Source organism: Hylobates moloch, unplaced genomic scaffold (genome assembly GCF_009828535.3).
Source record: "Hylobates moloch isolate HMO894 unplaced genomic scaffold, HMol_V3 SCAFFOLD_3, whole genome shotgun sequence".
NCBI lineage: Eukaryota > Metazoa > Chordata > Mammalia > Primates > Hylobatidae > Hylobates > Hylobates moloch.
The window spans coordinates 63,643,902-63,662,205 of NW_026652278.1; the positions used below are offsets into that span (position 1 = coordinate 63,643,902).

At 42.2% G+C, this 18,304-nt stretch overlaps 1 protein-coding gene across 1 annotated transcript in view; it reads right to left on the reverse strand.

Moving 5' to 3' along the window:
• The window catches only part of DNA2 (DNA replication helicase/nuclease 2), a 63,377-nt gene that overhangs the window by 17,086 nt on the left and 27,987 nt on the right, over positions 1 to 18,304 (reverse strand). The window contains exons 3-11 of the mRNA XM_058437017.1: positions 18,247 to 18,277; positions 17,577 to 17,694; positions 16,210 to 16,372; positions 14,200 to 14,394; positions 7,955 to 8,185; positions 3,333 to 3,449; positions 3,145 to 3,254; positions 2,796 to 2,910; positions 1,382 to 1,601 (exon numbers count right to left, since the gene is read on the reverse strand). Of these exons, the coding sequence (XP_058293000.1) occupies positions 1,382 to 1,601; positions 2,796 to 2,910; positions 3,145 to 3,254; positions 3,333 to 3,449; positions 7,955 to 8,185; positions 14,200 to 14,394; positions 16,210 to 16,372; positions 17,577 to 17,694; positions 18,247 to 18,277 (1,300 nt within the window). The remainder of the gene's footprint in view (positions 1 to 1,381; positions 1,602 to 2,795; positions 2,911 to 3,144; positions 3,255 to 3,332; positions 3,450 to 7,954; positions 8,186 to 14,199; positions 14,395 to 16,209; positions 16,373 to 17,576; positions 17,695 to 18,246; positions 18,278 to 18,304) is intronic.

Below are 18,304 nucleotides of genomic sequence, written 5' to 3' on the forward strand. Positions count from 1 at the left end.
TGATCCGCCCTCCTTGGCCTCCCAAAGTGCTGGGATTACAAGCGTGAGCCACCGCGCCCGGCCGGGAAATTTTTAAAGACAAAAATATCAGTTAAGCCAGGCACTATAGCCGCGCCCATAATCCCAGCTACTTGGTGGAAGGTTCAATTAAAAAAAAAAAAAAAAAATCCGGGCGCAGTAGTTCACGCCTATAATCCCAGCACTTTGGGAGGCCAAGGCAGGAGGATAACCTGAGGTTGGGAGTGCGAGACCAGCCTGACCAACATGGAGAAACCCCGTCTCTACTAAAAATACAAAATTAGCAGGAGGTGGTCATGCATGCCTGTAATCCCAGCTACTTAAGAGGCTGAAGCAGGAGAATCGCTTGAACCCAGGAGGCAGAAGCTGCGGTGAGCTGAGATGGCGTCATTGCACTCCAGCCTCGGCAACAAGAAAAAAAAAAAAATTACCCATGGGGGTGGCCCTATATCCCACCAGGAGGCTGAGGCAGGAAGAACTGGAGGCCTGCTCAACTGCCAGTATAAACATTAAATAACAAAATAAAATAAAAATTAGGTTCTATATAAAAGCCTAGAGATAGTTATCACAAGACTATTAAGTACCATTGTTTCTAATTCAAACTTAAAAAAACTCGGATTTTTTTTTTTTTTTTTGAGCCGGAGTCTCGCATTGTCACCTAGGCTGGAGTGCAGTGTCACGATCTCGGCTCACTGCAACATCCGCCCTTGCCTCACCTCCAATACTGGAATTACAGGTCCCACCACCACGCCTGGCTAATTTTTTTTGTATTTTATAAAACAGGTTTCACTATAGTGGTGCAATCTCGGCTCACTGCAAGTTCCGCCTCCCGGGTTCACGCCATTTTCCTGCCTCAGCCTCTCTGAGTAGCTGGGACTACAGGCGCCCGCCACCACGCCCGGCTAATTTTTTATATTTTTTAGTAGAGACGGGGTTTCACCGTGGTCTCGATCTCCTGACCTTGTGATTCGCCCGCCTCGGCCTCCCAAAGTGCTGGGATTACAAGCGTGAGCCACCGCGCCCGGCCTGGTCTTGAACTCTTGACCTCATGATTCGCCCACCTCGGCCTCCCAAAGTGCTGGGATTACAAGCGTGAGCCATCGCGCCCGGCCGAAACCCTGATTATTAGTAGTTTCCTAGGACATTTGAAACTAGAAGAGAGCCCTAAATAATAAACCCAAAACCTTATTTCAGATCAGAAGGAAATAGCAAACTGTAAGTTAATAAACTGGTCGTATAGTACATATAAATTCATCACGTGCAAATCCAGTCAATGTGACTAAATTTCCCAGAGTACAGTTTCTCCTCTCATTCTGGCTGTGGACATTAACTGTTAGTATTATTACACAATAATTGTGCTTACTTGACTATTGTAGAGTTCTTCTAGAAGAGCTAAGGATTTAATGGACTTTGATCTGCAAATTTCTTGCTCCGTAAATTGCTGGATAGCTGGATGAACCTTCTGAGTCTGACCCAAACGCAAAAATCCTATTTTAAACTTGGCTAACTTCAAAAGAATATTGTCAACAGCAGAGTGTGTATAGCTGGTCAACAAAACGCTAAAACCACAGGCGTAGAGAATTCTTACCTAATAATGGGTAAGAGAAAAAAGAAAAAACAGCCTTACTTTTAATTCCAGATAATTTTTAACATGTTTATAAACTTAACAAGAACCATATCTAAAAGCTGAGCCAAGTAAAAATTATGAAGCCAAAACATTTTACAAAAATTACATGACATTATTATACATTATTAATAATATGTCAATAATACATCGTAGGCCAGGCGTGGTGGCTCACGCTTATAATCCCAGCACTTTGGGAGGCTGAGGCAAGTGGATCACTTGAACCCAGAAACTCAAGACTGGCCTGGGCAATAAAGTGAGATGCCATCCCTTTTTAAAAAATTCTTTTTTTAATTAGCCAGATGAGGTGGTGCGCCCCTGTGGTCCCAGCTACTTGGGAGGCTCAGGAACGAGGACTGTTTCAGCCCAGGAGGTTGAGACTGCATGAATTGTGATCATGCCACTGCATTCCAACCTGGTCTCAAATACCAATCCCCCTGACTCGGACTCCCAAAGTGCTGGGATTACAGGCATGATCCACCTCACCTGGCTCGTGTAACAAGACTCCATCTCAAAAAAAAAAAAAAAAAAGAAAAAGAGAAATTTGCTGACATGAAAAAAAAATCCAAGAAAAATCTCTAACATCTCTTTTTTTTAGGACAGAGTTTTGCTCTTGTTGCCCAGGTTGGAATGCAATGGCGTCATCTCAGCTCACTACAATCTCCGCCTCCTGGGTTCAAGTGATTCTCCTGCCTCAGCCTCCCGAGTAAAGCTAGGATTACAGGCGCATGCCACTATGCCCGGCTAATTTTTGTATTTTTAGTAGAGATGGGGTTTCACCATGTTGGCCAGGCTGGTCTCGAACTCCTGACCTCAAGTGATCCGCCCGCCTTGGCCTTCTAAAGTGCTGGGATTACAGGCGTAAGCCACCAAGCCCGGCCTCTAACATCATCTTTAAAGGGAAAGGAAAACATATAGTGACAAATATCACATACCACTAACGGAAAGAGATCTTAGAAAATTCTAAATGCGAGAAATCTACATGATTACAACTGTTTGTGCTTCAGCTTTACTATTTCTCGTCATTCTAAAAAGTTCATTTGAAACAAAGACACTGAATTAAAATTCAGCCCTTTTGATATTAAATATTACATCCTCTGAACTGAGGAGAAGCTGATACAAATATTTTGTCTCTAAGCAGAAGAATAATAACCTTACGAGAGTACATATCGTAGTTGTTTTTCCTGTCCCAGGCATACCCACGATGAGTGTGTAGTCTTTTGAAAGAAGCACCTTTTTCATCGCTTGCCTCTGAGGCTTATTCAAACCTACATTTAAATTCAAAAATAACACGAAAAAGAGTGTTGAATTTCAAAGGAAAAGTTAATTATTTTATAAGAAAAGCAGTCTCTATCCAAGTCTATTCTTCAATACAAAACCATTTCCAAAGAGTCTTGGTCTAAACATTGTAATTGCAAGTCTAATCAAGATATTAGACTACAGTATAAATCAAATAGAAACAAGAAAAATTAATCAAAGCAGACATGGTGATTTTAGCATACCCTTTAGAATGCAGGCAACTGTATCCTTTGCATCATGTGGAAGAACAGAACTAAGGTAGGATATAAACTGAGGTTCATGAAAGTCAATAATTAAATCTCGAAGTTTTTTGCTGAAAAGTGAAAAAGCACTTTTAGTAATATTCCTTAGAAAAGTGGAGTGAAATTCAAATTTGCTCATTGTTACAAACCTGACAAACGTGTTTTCCATCAATTTAGAAAGATTTCCTAATGGGGTATCTATATCACAATTTTTTTCTTCTTGGTCTAATCTGAACAAAGTCGATTCTGGAAGGACCGACAAGTTTCTAAAACAACAAAACAAATATACATGAATGTTTTCCATTTTGCATAGTCTGTATAAGAAATATGCTGCTATCTGCTAAAAGAATAAATGGGCCAGAATAGCTATTAAAATAGCTACCAGCCCTCAGTCACACTTGCCAATCAAGGACAGCATGAGGCCCTGGACTGGTGGGAAAAGGCAGAGGGAAGGGGAAGGTTCAAGGCACCAAGGCCAAAGCAATTAATAATTGGGAACCTGCAACATTTGCTGAATATCCGTTTACCCTTGCAATCGAACATGGGTTCACCATCCCCAGAGGGATCCTGAATGCATGGCTCTTCCTTCCTCTAACCTGGAGTGCAGGCTTCTTTTCTGCCACCTTCTCCCTGTCTTCTATCTGTCCCTTAAGCTCTGGTATTCCCTAGAGTCCCTTCCCTGGTTCATTGTACTACTCTTTCTCATTGTTTGCCCCAGGGTCCCAGGCCCTCACGTGCCTCCAAATTCCATCTTTAGGCCTGACCTCACACTCCTCTCCCACCTGGTTCCTCACCCAAGCTTTGGGTTTGGATATTTAGTAGGCAGCGAGATCTCTCCACTTAGCTAAACCCAGGCTGTGAAAGCACAGTACTTTCGAAGCAGAACTCCTCCTCATCCCTGCTGAACCTGATGCTCCTTCTCTGGTCCTGATCACAGTTAATGGCATTGGCATTTGCATTTGCACTGCCGTCTTGATCCTTCCCTCTCCCTCATCCTCTCCCCAACCCACATACCCAATCAGTATCCGAATGCCAGCCTATTTTACTTTCCAAATACTTCTCAAAGTCATTCCATTCTCTCTGCCAACACTACCCTGCCTCAGTTTCCTCTAGCCTGGGTCACTGCAACAGCTTCCAGGTTTGCTTTTAGTTTTTCTTCCATTAATGAACTCAACTCTCCACAATGTAGCCAAAGGAAAATGCAAATCCAATGATTATCCACTCTTCTGTTTAAAACCTTTCAATATATCAGAATAAATAAAATCTAACTTTTTTTTTGAGAGAGAGGGTCTTGTTCTATTGCCTAGGCTAGAGTGCAGTGGCATGATCACTGTAGCCTTGAACTCCTGGGCTCAAGCAATTATCTCACCGCAGCCCCCTGAGTAGCTGGGACTACATGTGTACACCACCACACCTGGCTAATTTTTTAATTTTTTGGAGACATGGGGGTCTCACTATGTGGCCCAGGATGGAAAACTTTTTAACATGGTATATAAGACATTCTATGACCTGATCTCTCTAATTACTCTCTTCCTTGTATTTTATATTCCAGAAATAACGTAATTACCTGCATTTTCCTGAATGCTCCATGTCACACTACATCACACCTTTGTGCAACAGGTTTGCCCAGTAAAGTATTCTCTTCTCACACTGTTTCACCAGACTAATTTATTAATCCACAGGATGAAGATTCAGAATTAGCTCTTCGAAAAGGCTTCCTTTCGCCTGGCATAGTTGCTCACGCCTGTAATCCCAACACTTTGGGAAGCTGAGGCAGGAGGATCACTTGAGATCAGGAATTTGGGACCAGCCTGGCCAACATGGTAAAACCCTGTGTCTACTAAAAATATAAAAATTAGTCAGGCATGGTGGCATACGCCTATAATCCCAGCTACTGGGGAGGCTGAGGCAGGAGAATCGCTTGAGCCTGGGAGGCAGAGGCTGCAGTGAACTGAGATCGTGCCACTGCACTCCAGCCTGGGCAACAGTGAGACTGTGTCAAAAAAAAAAAAAAAAAAAAGCCTTCCCTGAGCCTCCTAAAATTGAATTAAATACCTCTCCTCTGTGTTCCTATCAATTTGAACACATATCATACTAGATTGAAAATAAGCTGGGTGTAGTAGCTCATGCCTATAATGCTAGCACTTCAGAAGGCTGAAGCAGGAGGATCACTTGAGACCATGAGTTCAAGACCAGCCTGGGCAACATAGTGAGACCCCCATCTCTACAAAAAATTTAAAAATTAGCCGGGTGTGGTGGCATGCACCTGTGGTCCGAGATATGCAGGAGGCTGAGGTAGAAGGACTCCTTGATCCCAGGAAGTCCAGGCTGCAGTGAACTGTGATCATGCCACTGTACTCCAGTCTGGGCTGGAGTGAGACCATGTGTCAAAAACAAAAAAAAAAGAAAATATGTATGTCTACACACAAGACCATAAATTCCTCAAGGATTTGCAAAGTACTTAATACATGGTAGACACTAAATAAATACTGCAAAGGATACACAAATCCGAGCAGACAACTGGAATATTGTGGATCACCATCCCATGTCATGACATCTAGACAAGGGGTGGTTATGACTCAACTAAGATTACTGATCAGTAGGGAACAAGCCTGGACATTTCCATTACAGTTACTCAGATGTCACTGAGTCCCAATTGCTGACCTCTATCCATTAAGAAATGGTCGGGCGTGCCTGTATTAACTGTAAGAAATGCTGGAAAATACAATCCAGCTGACTGTGAAAGAAGAGGGAATATGGATTATTCGTGAATGTGGATATTGGTCTCTGCCACAATTTTTTTTTTCTTTAAGACAGGGTCTCACTCTGTCACTCAGGCTACGTGTAGTGCAGAGGTGTGATCTCAGCTCACTGCAGCCTCAACCTCCTGGGCTCAACTGATCGTCCCACCTCGGCCTCCACAGTACCTGGGACTACAGACATGCACCACCTCCTAATTTTTGTATTTTTGGTAGAGATGAGGTTTTACTTACGTTGCCCAGGCTGGCCTCAAACTCCTGGGCTCAAGGGATATACCCACCTCAGCCTCCCAGTGTGCTAGGATTACAAGCGTGTACCACCTCACCTGCCCAGATTTTCATATCAACTATTCTACTATTAATATTTTTATTTAGGCCAGGCGTGGTGGCTCACCGGGTCCGGCCTAAATAAAAATAGTAGAATATATATACATATATGTATATTTTTTTTTTTTAGACAGAGTCTCGCTCTTGTTGCCCAGGCTGGAGTACAGTGGCGCCATCTTGGCTCACCAAAACCTCTGCCTCTGGGTTTAAGCGATTCTCCTGCCTCAGCCTCCTGAGTAGCTGGGACTATAGGCGTGTGCGCTACCATGCCCGGCTATTTTTTTTGTATTTTTAGTAGAGACGGGGTTTCACCGTGTTAGCCAGGATGGTCTCGATCTCCTGACCGTGTGATCCGCCCAACTTGGGCTCCCAAAGTGCTGGGATTACAGACATGAGCCACCGCGCCCCACCTATATATTTTTATTTAAATCAGCCATTTTGTTGTAACTAAAATGGGTATACTTATATCACAACTATGAATGGGAAAAATAAACATTTTTGTTTAAAAAGGGAGAGAACAAAATAGTCAGTGCCCAGCATGCAAGGAGAAATAAGCATTATAGCTAACACAGGGTGGCATCTACGCTGTCTGCTATATATGTGGTTGTAAGAATTAGATAAGATTATGTCCACATCATCACTATGGAACATAATGTACTAAACAAAACTTTAGCAGTTTGGTAGTTCCTCAAAATGTTAAACGTGAAATTAGCACATGACCCATGCCTAGGTAACTACAAAATGAAAATATGTCCACCTAAAACTATGCATGTCAATGTTCATAACAATATTAATCATTACAGCAAAAAAGTGGAAACAACTCAAATGTCCATCAGCTGGTGAATGGATGAACAAAATATGGTGTATCCATACAACAGAATATATTCAGCCATAAAAAAAATGAGGGTCTCATATATGCTGAAACATGAATGAACTTTGCAAACATTAGGCTAAGTGAAAGAAGCAAGACACAAAATGTCACATATTGTATGGTTCCACTTACATCATATATCCAGAATGGATGAATCTATACAGAAAGAAAGCCAATTTAGTGGTTGCCAGGGACTTCAGGGAGGAGAGAGTGGGAAGTGACTGCATAATAGGAATGAGATTTCCTTTTAGGGTGATAAAAGTGTCTTAGAAATAGACAGAAGTGATGTTTGCACAATATTGGGAATATACTAAATGCCACTCAATTATACACATTAAAATAGTTAATGATCAATTTTGTTATATGAATTTTATCTCAATTTATTTAAAATAAAAAGAATGAAATGCTGATGCATGTTATAACATGAAGATGAATTTCAAAAACAGCGTGCTGTGTGAAAAAACCCAGTCACCAAAGACCACATATTGCATGATTCCATTTATACGAGATGTCCAGAATGGGCAAATCTACAGAGACAGAAAGCAAGTTAGTGGTTGCCTCGGGCTGGAGAAATTGGAGGAAAATGAGAAGTGACTACTAAAGGGTATAGGGCTTCTTCCCTATACCCTTCCCTATACTTTTGGGAGTTTCTTTTTGGGGTGACGAAAATACTCAAAGTTGATTGTGGTGATGGCTGCACAACGCTGTGAATATACTAAAAACCAGTGAATTGTACATTTTAAATGGATGAACTACACAGATGTGAATTATATATCAATAAAGCTGTTATCAAAAAAAAGTAACATTTCATTACCTGTCTAATAAACAAGTTACTATGGTCATGTTAATCTCCTTCACATATCCTCTAGACAAAGCAAACAGTGACCTTTCTTCTCCACTTACAATAACTCTGTCACCTGCCATTAGATTTGTGACAGGTATGGCACCATGTTTACGATGGAAATTATGTAAATATTGCCCATCACAAACTATCTTTACATGTTCCGTTCTAATCAGGTTTCCAATGCAACTGCCACTCTTCTCCCTATGAAAAGACCAAAGAGAAAAAACTTCTGTTTATATTACATACATAAGTATCATGTCTGCATTTTCCTACAACTTACTTGTTCATCTGACTCCTAAAAATTATTATTGAGGCCGGGTGTGGTGGCTCACGCCTGTAATCCCAACACTCCAGGAGGCCAAGGCGAGTGGATTACCTGAGGTCAGAAGTTCAAGACCAGCCTGGCCTACATGGTGAAACCCCATCTCTACTAAAAAAAAAAAAAAACAAATTAGCCAGGTGTAGTGGTGCTCGCCCATAATCCCAGCTACTCAGGAGGCTGAGGCAGGATAATCACTTGAACTCGGGAGATGAAATTTGCAGTGAGCCAACACTGCTCAACAACCTGGGCAACAAGAGCAAAACTACCTCTCAAACAAAAACAAAAACAAAACGAAAAAAAACAAAGACTAATATTGAGCCTGTCATTTTTACATTTTACACAACCTACAGTAAAATGTTAGAAATGTTAAGTAAACATTCTATTAGTTTCTGGGGTTTTTTGAGACATCCTCCGACCCCCTCCCCGTTCAAGCGATTCTCATGCCTCAGTCTCCTGAGTAGCTGGGATTACAGGCATACACCACCAGGCCAAGCTAATTTTTTATATTTTTAGTAGAGACAGGGTTTCACCATGTTGGCCAGGCTGGTTTCGAACCCCTGGACTCAAGTGACCCACCGGCCTCAGCCTCCCAAAGTGCTGGGATTACAGGCCTGAGGCACCATGCTCAACCCTCTATTAGTTTTAAATGAATTGCTCAACAACAGTCTTGCAAGAAAGTGCTAGGGATCGCCCCACCCTTGTTGCACCCACAGGCTGGGATCTCCAAAAACTGTGTTTTATTGGCACTTTGATCCCTGAAGGGTAGATACCCCACTTCTTGGGCTGATACATATAATACCATTACAGAAAACGAACCATAATAACCTGCTCCCAAATGCAATATAAAAAAAATTATAGCCAGGCGCGGTGGTTCACACCTGTAATCCTAGCACTTTGGGAGGCTGAGGTAGGTGGATCATCTGAGGTCAGGAGTTCAAGACCAGACTGACCAACATGGAGAAATCCTGTCTCTACTAAAAATACAAAATTAGCCGGGCATGGTGGCACATGCCTGTCATCCCAGCTACTCGGGAGGCAGAGGCAGGAGAATTGCTTGAACCTGGGAGGCGGAGGTTGCAGTGAGCCGAGATCACGCCATTGCACTCCAGCCTGGGCAACAAGAGTGAAACTCCGTCTCGGGAAAAAAAAAAAAAAAAAAAACATTTAAAATCTCTCCAGCAGCACTACTAAATAACATGCAATCTCAGAGGCTTATTAGTATTTATATATGTATGACAGATTCACTACATATATGCAGTCTAACTACAATTAAATAAACTTTCTCCACAGCAATGTTATCTTGTGTTAAAGTCTAATATTAGGGGAAAAAATGATCCAATTATTTCCGAAGTCATGTTATTAATATTCATTCTGGGCTGGGCACCGTGGCTCATGCCTGTAATCCCGGCAATTTGGGAGGCTGAGGTGGGCGGATGACCTGAGGTCGGGAGATCAAGACCAGCCTGACCAAAATGGAGAAACCCCATCTCTACTAAAAATGCAAAATTAGCTAGCCATGGTGGCGAGCACCTGTAATCCCAGCTATTCAGGAGGCTGAGGCAGGAGAATCACTTGAACCTAGGAGGTGGAGGTTGCAGTGAGCTGAGATCATGCCATTGCACTCCAGCCTGGGCAACAGAGCAAGAATCTGTCCAAAAAAAAAAAAAAAATTCATTCTGGAAAGAAAAAAATGAAACTAAAACAATTTAAGTTTTACATAAAAAAAATTTTGAGGCCAAGTGTAGTGGCTCACACCTGTAATCTTAGCACTTTGGGAGGCTGAGGTGGGTGGATCACTGAGGTTGAGAGTTCAGGACCAGACTGACCAACATGGAGAAACCCCATCCCTACTAAAAATACAAAATTAGCAGGGTGTGGTGGCGCATGCCTGTAATCCCAGCTACTCGGGAGGCTGAGGCAGGAGAATCACTTGAACCTCGGAGGCGGAGGTTGTGGTGAGCCAAGATCGCAACATTACTCTCCAGCCTGGGTAACATGAGCAAAACTCCGTCTCAAAAAAAGAAAAAAAAATTTTTGAGGCCAGGTGCAGGGGCTAACGCTTGTAATCCCAGCACTCTGGGAGGCTGAGACAGCTGGATCACTACGAGGTCAGGAGATCAAGACGATCCTGGCTAACACGGTGAAACCCTGTCTCTACTAAAAATACAAAAAAACAGCCAGGTGCTGTGGCTCACACCTATAATCCTAGCACTTTGGGAAGCCGAGGAGTGTGGATCATCTGAGGTTGGGAGTTCAAGACCAGCCTGACCAACATGGAGAAACCCCATCTCTACTAAAAATACAAAATTAGCCTGGCGTGGTGGCCCATGCCTGTAATCCCAGTTTACTCGGGAGGCTGAGGCAGGAGAATCGCTTGAACCCGGGAGGAGGAGGTTTCAGTGAGCCAAGATTTTGCCATTGCACTCCAGCCTGAGCAACAAGAGCGAAATTCTGTCTCAAAAAAAAAAAAAAAATTAGCTGGGTGTGGTGGCATGCGCCTGTAGTCTCAGCTACTCGGGAGGCTGAGGCAGGAGAATCGCTTGAACCCGGGAGGCAGAGGTTGCATGAGCTGAGATAGTGCCACTGCACTCCAGCCTGGGCGACTGAGCGAGATTCCATCTCAAAAAAAAAAAAAAAAAAAAAATTTTTGGCTGGGTGCAGTGGCTCACGCCTGTAATCCCAGCACTTTAGGAGGCTGAGGTGGGCGGACTGCTTGAGGCCAGGAGTTCCAGACTAGCCTGGCCAACACAGCAAAACCCCGTCTCTACTAAAAATACAAAAATTAGCTGGGTGTGGTGGCACGTGCCTGTAAACCCAGCTTCTTGGGAGGCTGAGGCATGAGAATTACTGGAACCCAGAAGGGAGAGGTTGCAATGGGTCAAGACACTCCAGCCTGGGTGACAGAGTAAGACTTTTTATTTATTTATTTTATTTATTTATTTTTTTTTGAGACGGAGTCTTGTTCTGTCGCCCAGGCTGGAGTGTCGTGGTGCAATCTCAGCTCACTGCAAGCTCCGCCTCCTGGGTTCACGCCATTCTCCCACCTCAGCCTCCCAAGTAGCTGGGAATACAGGCGCCCGCCACCACGCCCGGCTCATTTTTTGTGTGTATTTTTAGTAGAGACGGGGTTTCACCATGTTAGCAGCCAGGATGGTCTCGATCTCCTGACCTTGTGATCCGCCCGCCTCGGCCTCCCAAAGTGCTGGGATTACAGGCTTGAGCCACTGCGCCAGGCGTTTTTATTTATTTATTTATTTATTTTGAGACGGAGTCTCTCTGTTGACTAGGCTGGAGTACAGCGGTGCAATCTTGGCTCACTGTAAGCTCTGCCTCCCGGGTTCACAGGATTCTCCTGCCTCAGCCTTGGGAGTAGCTGGGACTACAGGCACCCGCCACCATGCCCAGCTAATATTTTGTATTTTTAGTAGAGATGGGGTTTCATTGTGTTAGCCAGCATGGTCTCAATACCCTGACCTCGTGATCCGCCCACCTCGGCCTCCCAAAGTGCTAGGGTTACAGGCGTGAGCCACTGCGCCCGGCCCAGAGCAAGACTTTGTCTAAAAAAAAAAGTTTTACATACTACAAAAGGCCTGAGATTAAAAAAATGAAAGCAATTAAATTTTACATAAATTTTACATATGTATAGTATACTCACTACACATACGCAGTCTATCCACAATTACATAAACTTTCTCCACTGCAATGTTTCCTTGTGTTAAAGTCTAATAGTAGGGAAATAATGATCCAATTATTTCTAAAGTCACATCATTAATACTCATTCTGCAAAGAAAAAAATGAAGCTAAAACAATGAAATTTTACATAAAGAAAAATACTATGCAAAGATAAATTCTAGGCCAGGCATAGTGGCTTATACCTATAATCTCAACACTTTGGGAAGCCAAAGTGGGAGGATCACTTGAGCTCGGGAATTTAAGACTATGCTGGGCAATATAGCAAGACCCTGTTTCTATAAGAACGTAAAATAAAATAAAACAAAAAAATTAGCCATGGCACAGTGGCTCACAGCTGTAATACCAGCACTTTGGGTGGTCAAGATGGGAGGATCACTTGAGGCCAGGAGTTCAAGACCAGCCTGGGCCATATAGCAAGACCCCATCTCTAAAAAAAAAAAAAAAAAAAAAAAAAGTTAGCCAAGTTTGGTGGCGCACACCTATGGTCCTAGCTACTCAGGAGGTTGAGGCAGGAAGACTGTGAACTTTATCCCAGAAGTTCGAGGCTACAGTGAGCCATGATTGCACCACTATACTCCAGCCAAGGCAGCAGAGTGTGACCCTGTCTCTTAAAAAAAAAGAAAAAAGAAAAATTCTAACTTTACAGGTGATATATTATTATTTTTTTTTAAATGAATCCCACAAGGACTATGAAATGGACCTTTAGAAAATTTGCATCTGTATCAAAAGTTACTGAAAATATAAACATTTAAAATACGAGTATTTAGACCAGGCAAAGTGGCTCATGCCTGTAACCTGTAATCCCATCACTTTGGGAAGCTGAGGTGGGTGGATCACTAAGTCAGGAGCTCAAGACCAGCCTGGCCAAGATGGTGAAACCCTGTCTCTACTAAAACTACAAAAATTAGCTGGGCGCAGTGGCAGGCACCCGTAATCCCAGCTACTTGGAGGCTAAGGCAGGAGAATAGCTTGAATCCAGACAGCAGAGGTTGCAGTGAGCTGACATCACGCCACTGCACTCCAGCTGCTTGGGTGACAGTGTGAGATTCCATCTCAAAAAAAAAAACCTAATATTTAAAAAATCAAGTTAATACCACATTGATTTGCATTATGCCAATATATACAATATATAACAATTCACTTTAAGATATACTCAAGTTTATAATGTTATCACCGATGAAAAAGTATATACTGAAAACTTTTAACAGGATTTAAAATAATTTTTTTTTTTTTTTTTTTTTGAGTCAAGGTCTGGCTCTATCACCCAGGCTGGAGTGCAGTGGTGCAATCTCAGCTCACTGCAACCTTCACCTCTGGCTCAAGCCATCCTCCCACCTCATCCTGGGACTACAGGCATGCACAACCACACCTAGGTAATTTTTGTATTTTTTGTAGAGACAGGGTTTTGCCATGTTGCCCAGGCTGGTCTCAAACTCGTGAGCTCAAGCTATCCACCTGCTTCGGCATCACAAAGTGCTGGGATTACAGGCATGACACACCGCCCTGACAAAAGTAATTTTTTTTTTTTTTTAAGACAGAGTCTTGCTCTGTCACCCAGGCTGGAGTGCAGTGGTACGATGTTGGCTTACTGTAACCTCCGCCTCCCGGGTTCAAGCAATTCTCCTGCCTCAGTCTCCCAAGTAGCTGGGATTACAGGCGCCCACTACCACGCCCAGCTAATTTTTTGATTTGGTTTTTTTGAGACAGTTTTGCTCTTGTTGCCCAGGCTGGAGTGCAATGGCACGCTCTTGGTTGACTGCAGCCTCCGCCTCCCAGGTTCAAGCGATTCTCCTGCCTCAGTCTCCCAAGTAGCTGGGATTACAGGCACCCACCACCACGCCCGGCTAATTTTTGTATTTTTAGTAAAGACGGGGTTTCGCCATGTTGGCCAGGCTGGTCTCAAACTCTTGACCTCAGGTGATCCACCCACCTCGGACTCCCAAAGAAAAGTAATTTTTAAAACAAGATTTCTTGAGGCATATTTAGTCTACTGAAACTGTATTACTAACTAGCAATGATTACAGCACATAGGACACACAGGAATGGTGCTCTTCTTAGAAACAATTGAGAGCCACCTGCAGTTGTCATGAATAAATGAAATCGTGTATCTATAACATGCTTCATAACCTGTATTTGTCATAAATTCCAAATGTCACCTCACTAACTAATCCAAATTACTAAAATATTATGGACTACTTACATTTCCGAAGCAGGCATTAGCCAGATATTTTGGTGATTCTTTTTATTATCCTTCGATTGTGACTCCAGGGTTAACATTAGACACCAAAGGCTGAAATATTCTAAGTGTGTTTGCTTCAGATGCTGGGTTTCTTCTTCTATTTTAGGCAGCATCACAATTGGGACTGAACTACCATCCATCTGTTGTTCAACTGCTCTAAATATAAAGTTCCAAGTTAGAGATGCTTATAAACCATTTCCCTGGCTGGGTACGAAGTGAGATAATTCCAAAATAAGAACACATATATGATCATCATCATAACTCATAACCACAGCCCCTAATGTTCCTTAAAAGCCATTTAAACATAAGTCATATGGCTTTTTATAAAACAAAATGTGTGAGAAATTCAATACTGCATTATTTTGCCTTCAGTGACTATCCCCCAAACAACTCAGGTTGGGTAAACCCTAATCTTCATTCCCATATGCAACAAGTTTTGGCTTTTAATACAACTTCATTTCTCAAAAATCACAATATTTGTACACCCAGCTCAGTGATGTAAGTACACATAAAAACATGGAGAATCATTTGGATTTTGCTTAATACCAGATTAAAATATTTTCTATAGAAACAAACATGCTATAGGACAGCATACAAAACACTGACGATAAACATAAGATTTCAAAGAAATATGCCCAGTCTTCCTACGGTTCACAGTCCTCTGCCATTAAGAGATCCCTTGAAAAAATACCTTAAAGAGTATTTATGTGAGGCCAAGTACAGAGGCTCACACCTGTAATTCTAGCATTTGGGGAGGCCAAGGCGGGCAGATTGACTGAGCTCAGGAGTTCGAGACCAGCCTGGGCAACACACGGTGAAACCCCGTCTCTACTAAAATACAAAAAATTAGCCAGGTGTGGTGGCGGACGCCTGTAGTCCCAGCAACTCGAGAGGCTGAGGCAGGAGAATTGCCTGAACCCAGGAGGTGAAGGTTGCAGTGAGCCAAGATTGCGCCACTGCACTCCAGCCCAAGCAACAGAGCAAGACTGTCTCAAAAAAAAAAAAAAAAAAAAAAAAGTATTTTGGCATAGTGCAGTGGCTCAAGCCTATAATCCCAGCACTTTGGGAGGCCAAGGCAGGCAGATTACTTGATGTCAGGAGTTCAAGACCAGCCTGGCCAATACGGTGAAACCCTATCTCTATTAAAAATACAAAAAATTGCTGGGTGCAGTGGCTCATGCCTGTAATCCCAGCACTTTGGGAGGCTGAGGTGGGTGGATCACGAGGTCAAGAGATCGAGACCATCCTGGCCAACATGGTGAAACCCCGTCTCTACTAAAAATACAAAAATTAGCTGAGTGTGGTGGCGAGTGCCTGTAGTCCCAGCTATTCGGGAAGCTGAGGCAGGAGAATCGTTTGAACTAGGGAGGCGGAGGTTGTAGTGAGCCGAGATCATGCCACTGCACTCCAGCCCTGGTGACAGAGTGAGACTGTCTCAAAAAAATAAATAAATAAATAAATAAAATACAAATAAATAAATAAAAATACAAAAAATTAGCTGGGCGCGGTGGCTCATGCCTGTAATCCCAGCACTTCAGGAGACTGAGATGGTCAGATCACCTGAGTTCAGGAGTTGGAGATCAGCCTGACCAACACGGTGAAACCTCTTCTCTACTAAAAATACAAAATTAGCCAGGAATGGTAGCGCATGCCTGTAATCCCAGCTACTCAGGAGGCTGAGGCAGGAGAATCGCTTGAACCCAAGAGGCAGAGGTTGTGGTGAGCCGAGATTGCACCATTGCACTCCAGCCTGGGCAACAAGAGCAAAAGCTCCGTCTCAAAAAAAAAAAAAAAAAAGAAAGGACTGTGTTTTTTTTTTCTATTATCTTAATTTTAGAAATAATACAAAGGAAAATATAAAGGAAAAATAACTAAAATGATGTTATCAATGCTGGTCTGGCCACCAATGTTAAACTATTTAATTGAGTTCATACTCAACTAGAAATAATGCCTTTGGTAGACAATATTTACCTGCTATAAAGAGCGCAATTGCCAATTTGTGAACAATATTTACAAGTTTTCTCTTCCTCAATTATTTGTGGCAAAGAAGCAAGCTGTGTCTTCTGTCTAGTAGCAGATTTGCTAATACGGTGAAACAATGAGAATGCCATCTGGTTTCTTAGCTTTAATAATTCTATGAAAAAAAGGTAAATGTCTTTTTAAGAGTTAAATAAAGTTAATCATGTCTTTTTCACTATATATGTAAAACTTTCAGATTTAAAAACATCTTAGGGCCGGGCACAATGGCTTATGCCTGTAATCCCAACACTTGGGGAGGCCGAGGTGGGCGGATCACCAGAGGTCAGGAGTTCAAGACTAGCCTAACCAACATGGTGAAACCCCGTCTCTACTAAAAATACACAATTAGCTGGGATTGTTGGTGCATGACTGTATTACAGCTAATCAGGAGGCTGAGGCAGGAGAATCACTTGAACCTGGGAGGCGGAGATTGCAGTGAGCTGAGATCGCACCATTGCACTCCAGCCTGGGTAACAAGAGCGAAACTCGGTCTCAAATAAATAAATAAATTAATTAAATTAAATAAAAACATTTTAAAAAGGAGAAAACAGTATTCATATTTCCCACTATACTAGAATAACAACATTTTGGTATTCATATTTCCCACTATACTAGAACAACAACATTTTGGTACATTTCCTTTAAGTTTCTGTTCACTTGATAAATTCTTTAAACTATATATTTCATAACTAGTAAGCATTGTGAAGTTGGTATTAGCTGAATACTGAGGATAAATACAGCTATCTAGAATATCTTTAATATAAAATAGAAAGTTTGAAATAAAGTTTTGCATAATAAAATTTTAAAAGATTAATAATGTTTTCACCTATAGAGTATATTATTAAAATTCTTTTAAAAAAATACCACAATTGGCCAGGTACAGTGGCTCATGCCTGTAATCCCAGCACTTTCAGAGACCAAGGTGGGCAGATCACTTGAGGCCAAGAATTCAAGACCAGCCTGGCCAACATGGTGAAACCCCATCTCTACTAAAAGTAAAACTAGCCAGGCATGGTAGCACATGCCTGTAATCCCAGCTACTCAGGAAACTGAGGCAGGAGAATCCATTCAACCCAGAAGGTGGAAGTTGCAGTGAGCCAAGATTGTGCCACTTCACTCTAGCCTGGGCAACAGAGTGAGACTCTATCTCAAAAAACAAAAACAAAAACACACACATACAAAACAACAACAAAAACCCACAGCTACAAATTATAACCTAATAAGTGCTGTGAGTAGATTGTCAGGTATAAATATGTATCACCAGAAGCTGAAGCGGGGGGGTGGGCAAAGAAGTAAAACTAAAAAAAAAATGGCTCAACCTCTTTTATCTAGATGGTTGGCAGGCACAGGGTACATCTGACCAGTCTTGAGGTAGAGAAGCAAGCCAGCCTCTGGATCAGCTCTTCTCTCTTGGCTTAGTAGAGTGTACAGAACAACCTGTGCAAACATTGACATTTGCTCAAACAAAACTATAACTTCTTGTATTTCCCTACAGTGTCTTGCAACCAATACATAATTTTAAACTCAAAAGATCAATAAAGCTATTTCTATTTAATAAGTAACATGAGCCAAATTGGTAAAGATAACACAACAAATCTGATGTCAAACATTTAATCTAGGCCAGGCATGGTGGCTCAGGCCTGCAATCCCAACACTTTGGGAGGCCAAGGCAGGAGGATCGCTTGAGCCCAGGAGTTTGAGACCAGCCTGGGCAATACAGTGAGACCAACTGATAGTCATTATGTTAAGAGAAAAAAGCCAGACACAGAAAACTTTGTTCTCATTTACTTGTGGGAGCAAAAAATTAAAACAATTGAATTCATGGAGACAGATAGTAGAAGGTTGGTTACCAGAGGCTGGGAACAATAGTGAGGGTGGTGCGGGTGAGAAGTGGGGATGGTTAATGGGTACCAAGAAAAAAAAAAAAAGTAATGAATAAGACAGTATTTGCTAGCACAACAGAGTGACTATAGTCAAAAATAATTTAACTGTGCGTTTTAAAATCACTAAAGGAGTATAACTGGGTTATTTGTAACACAAATAATAA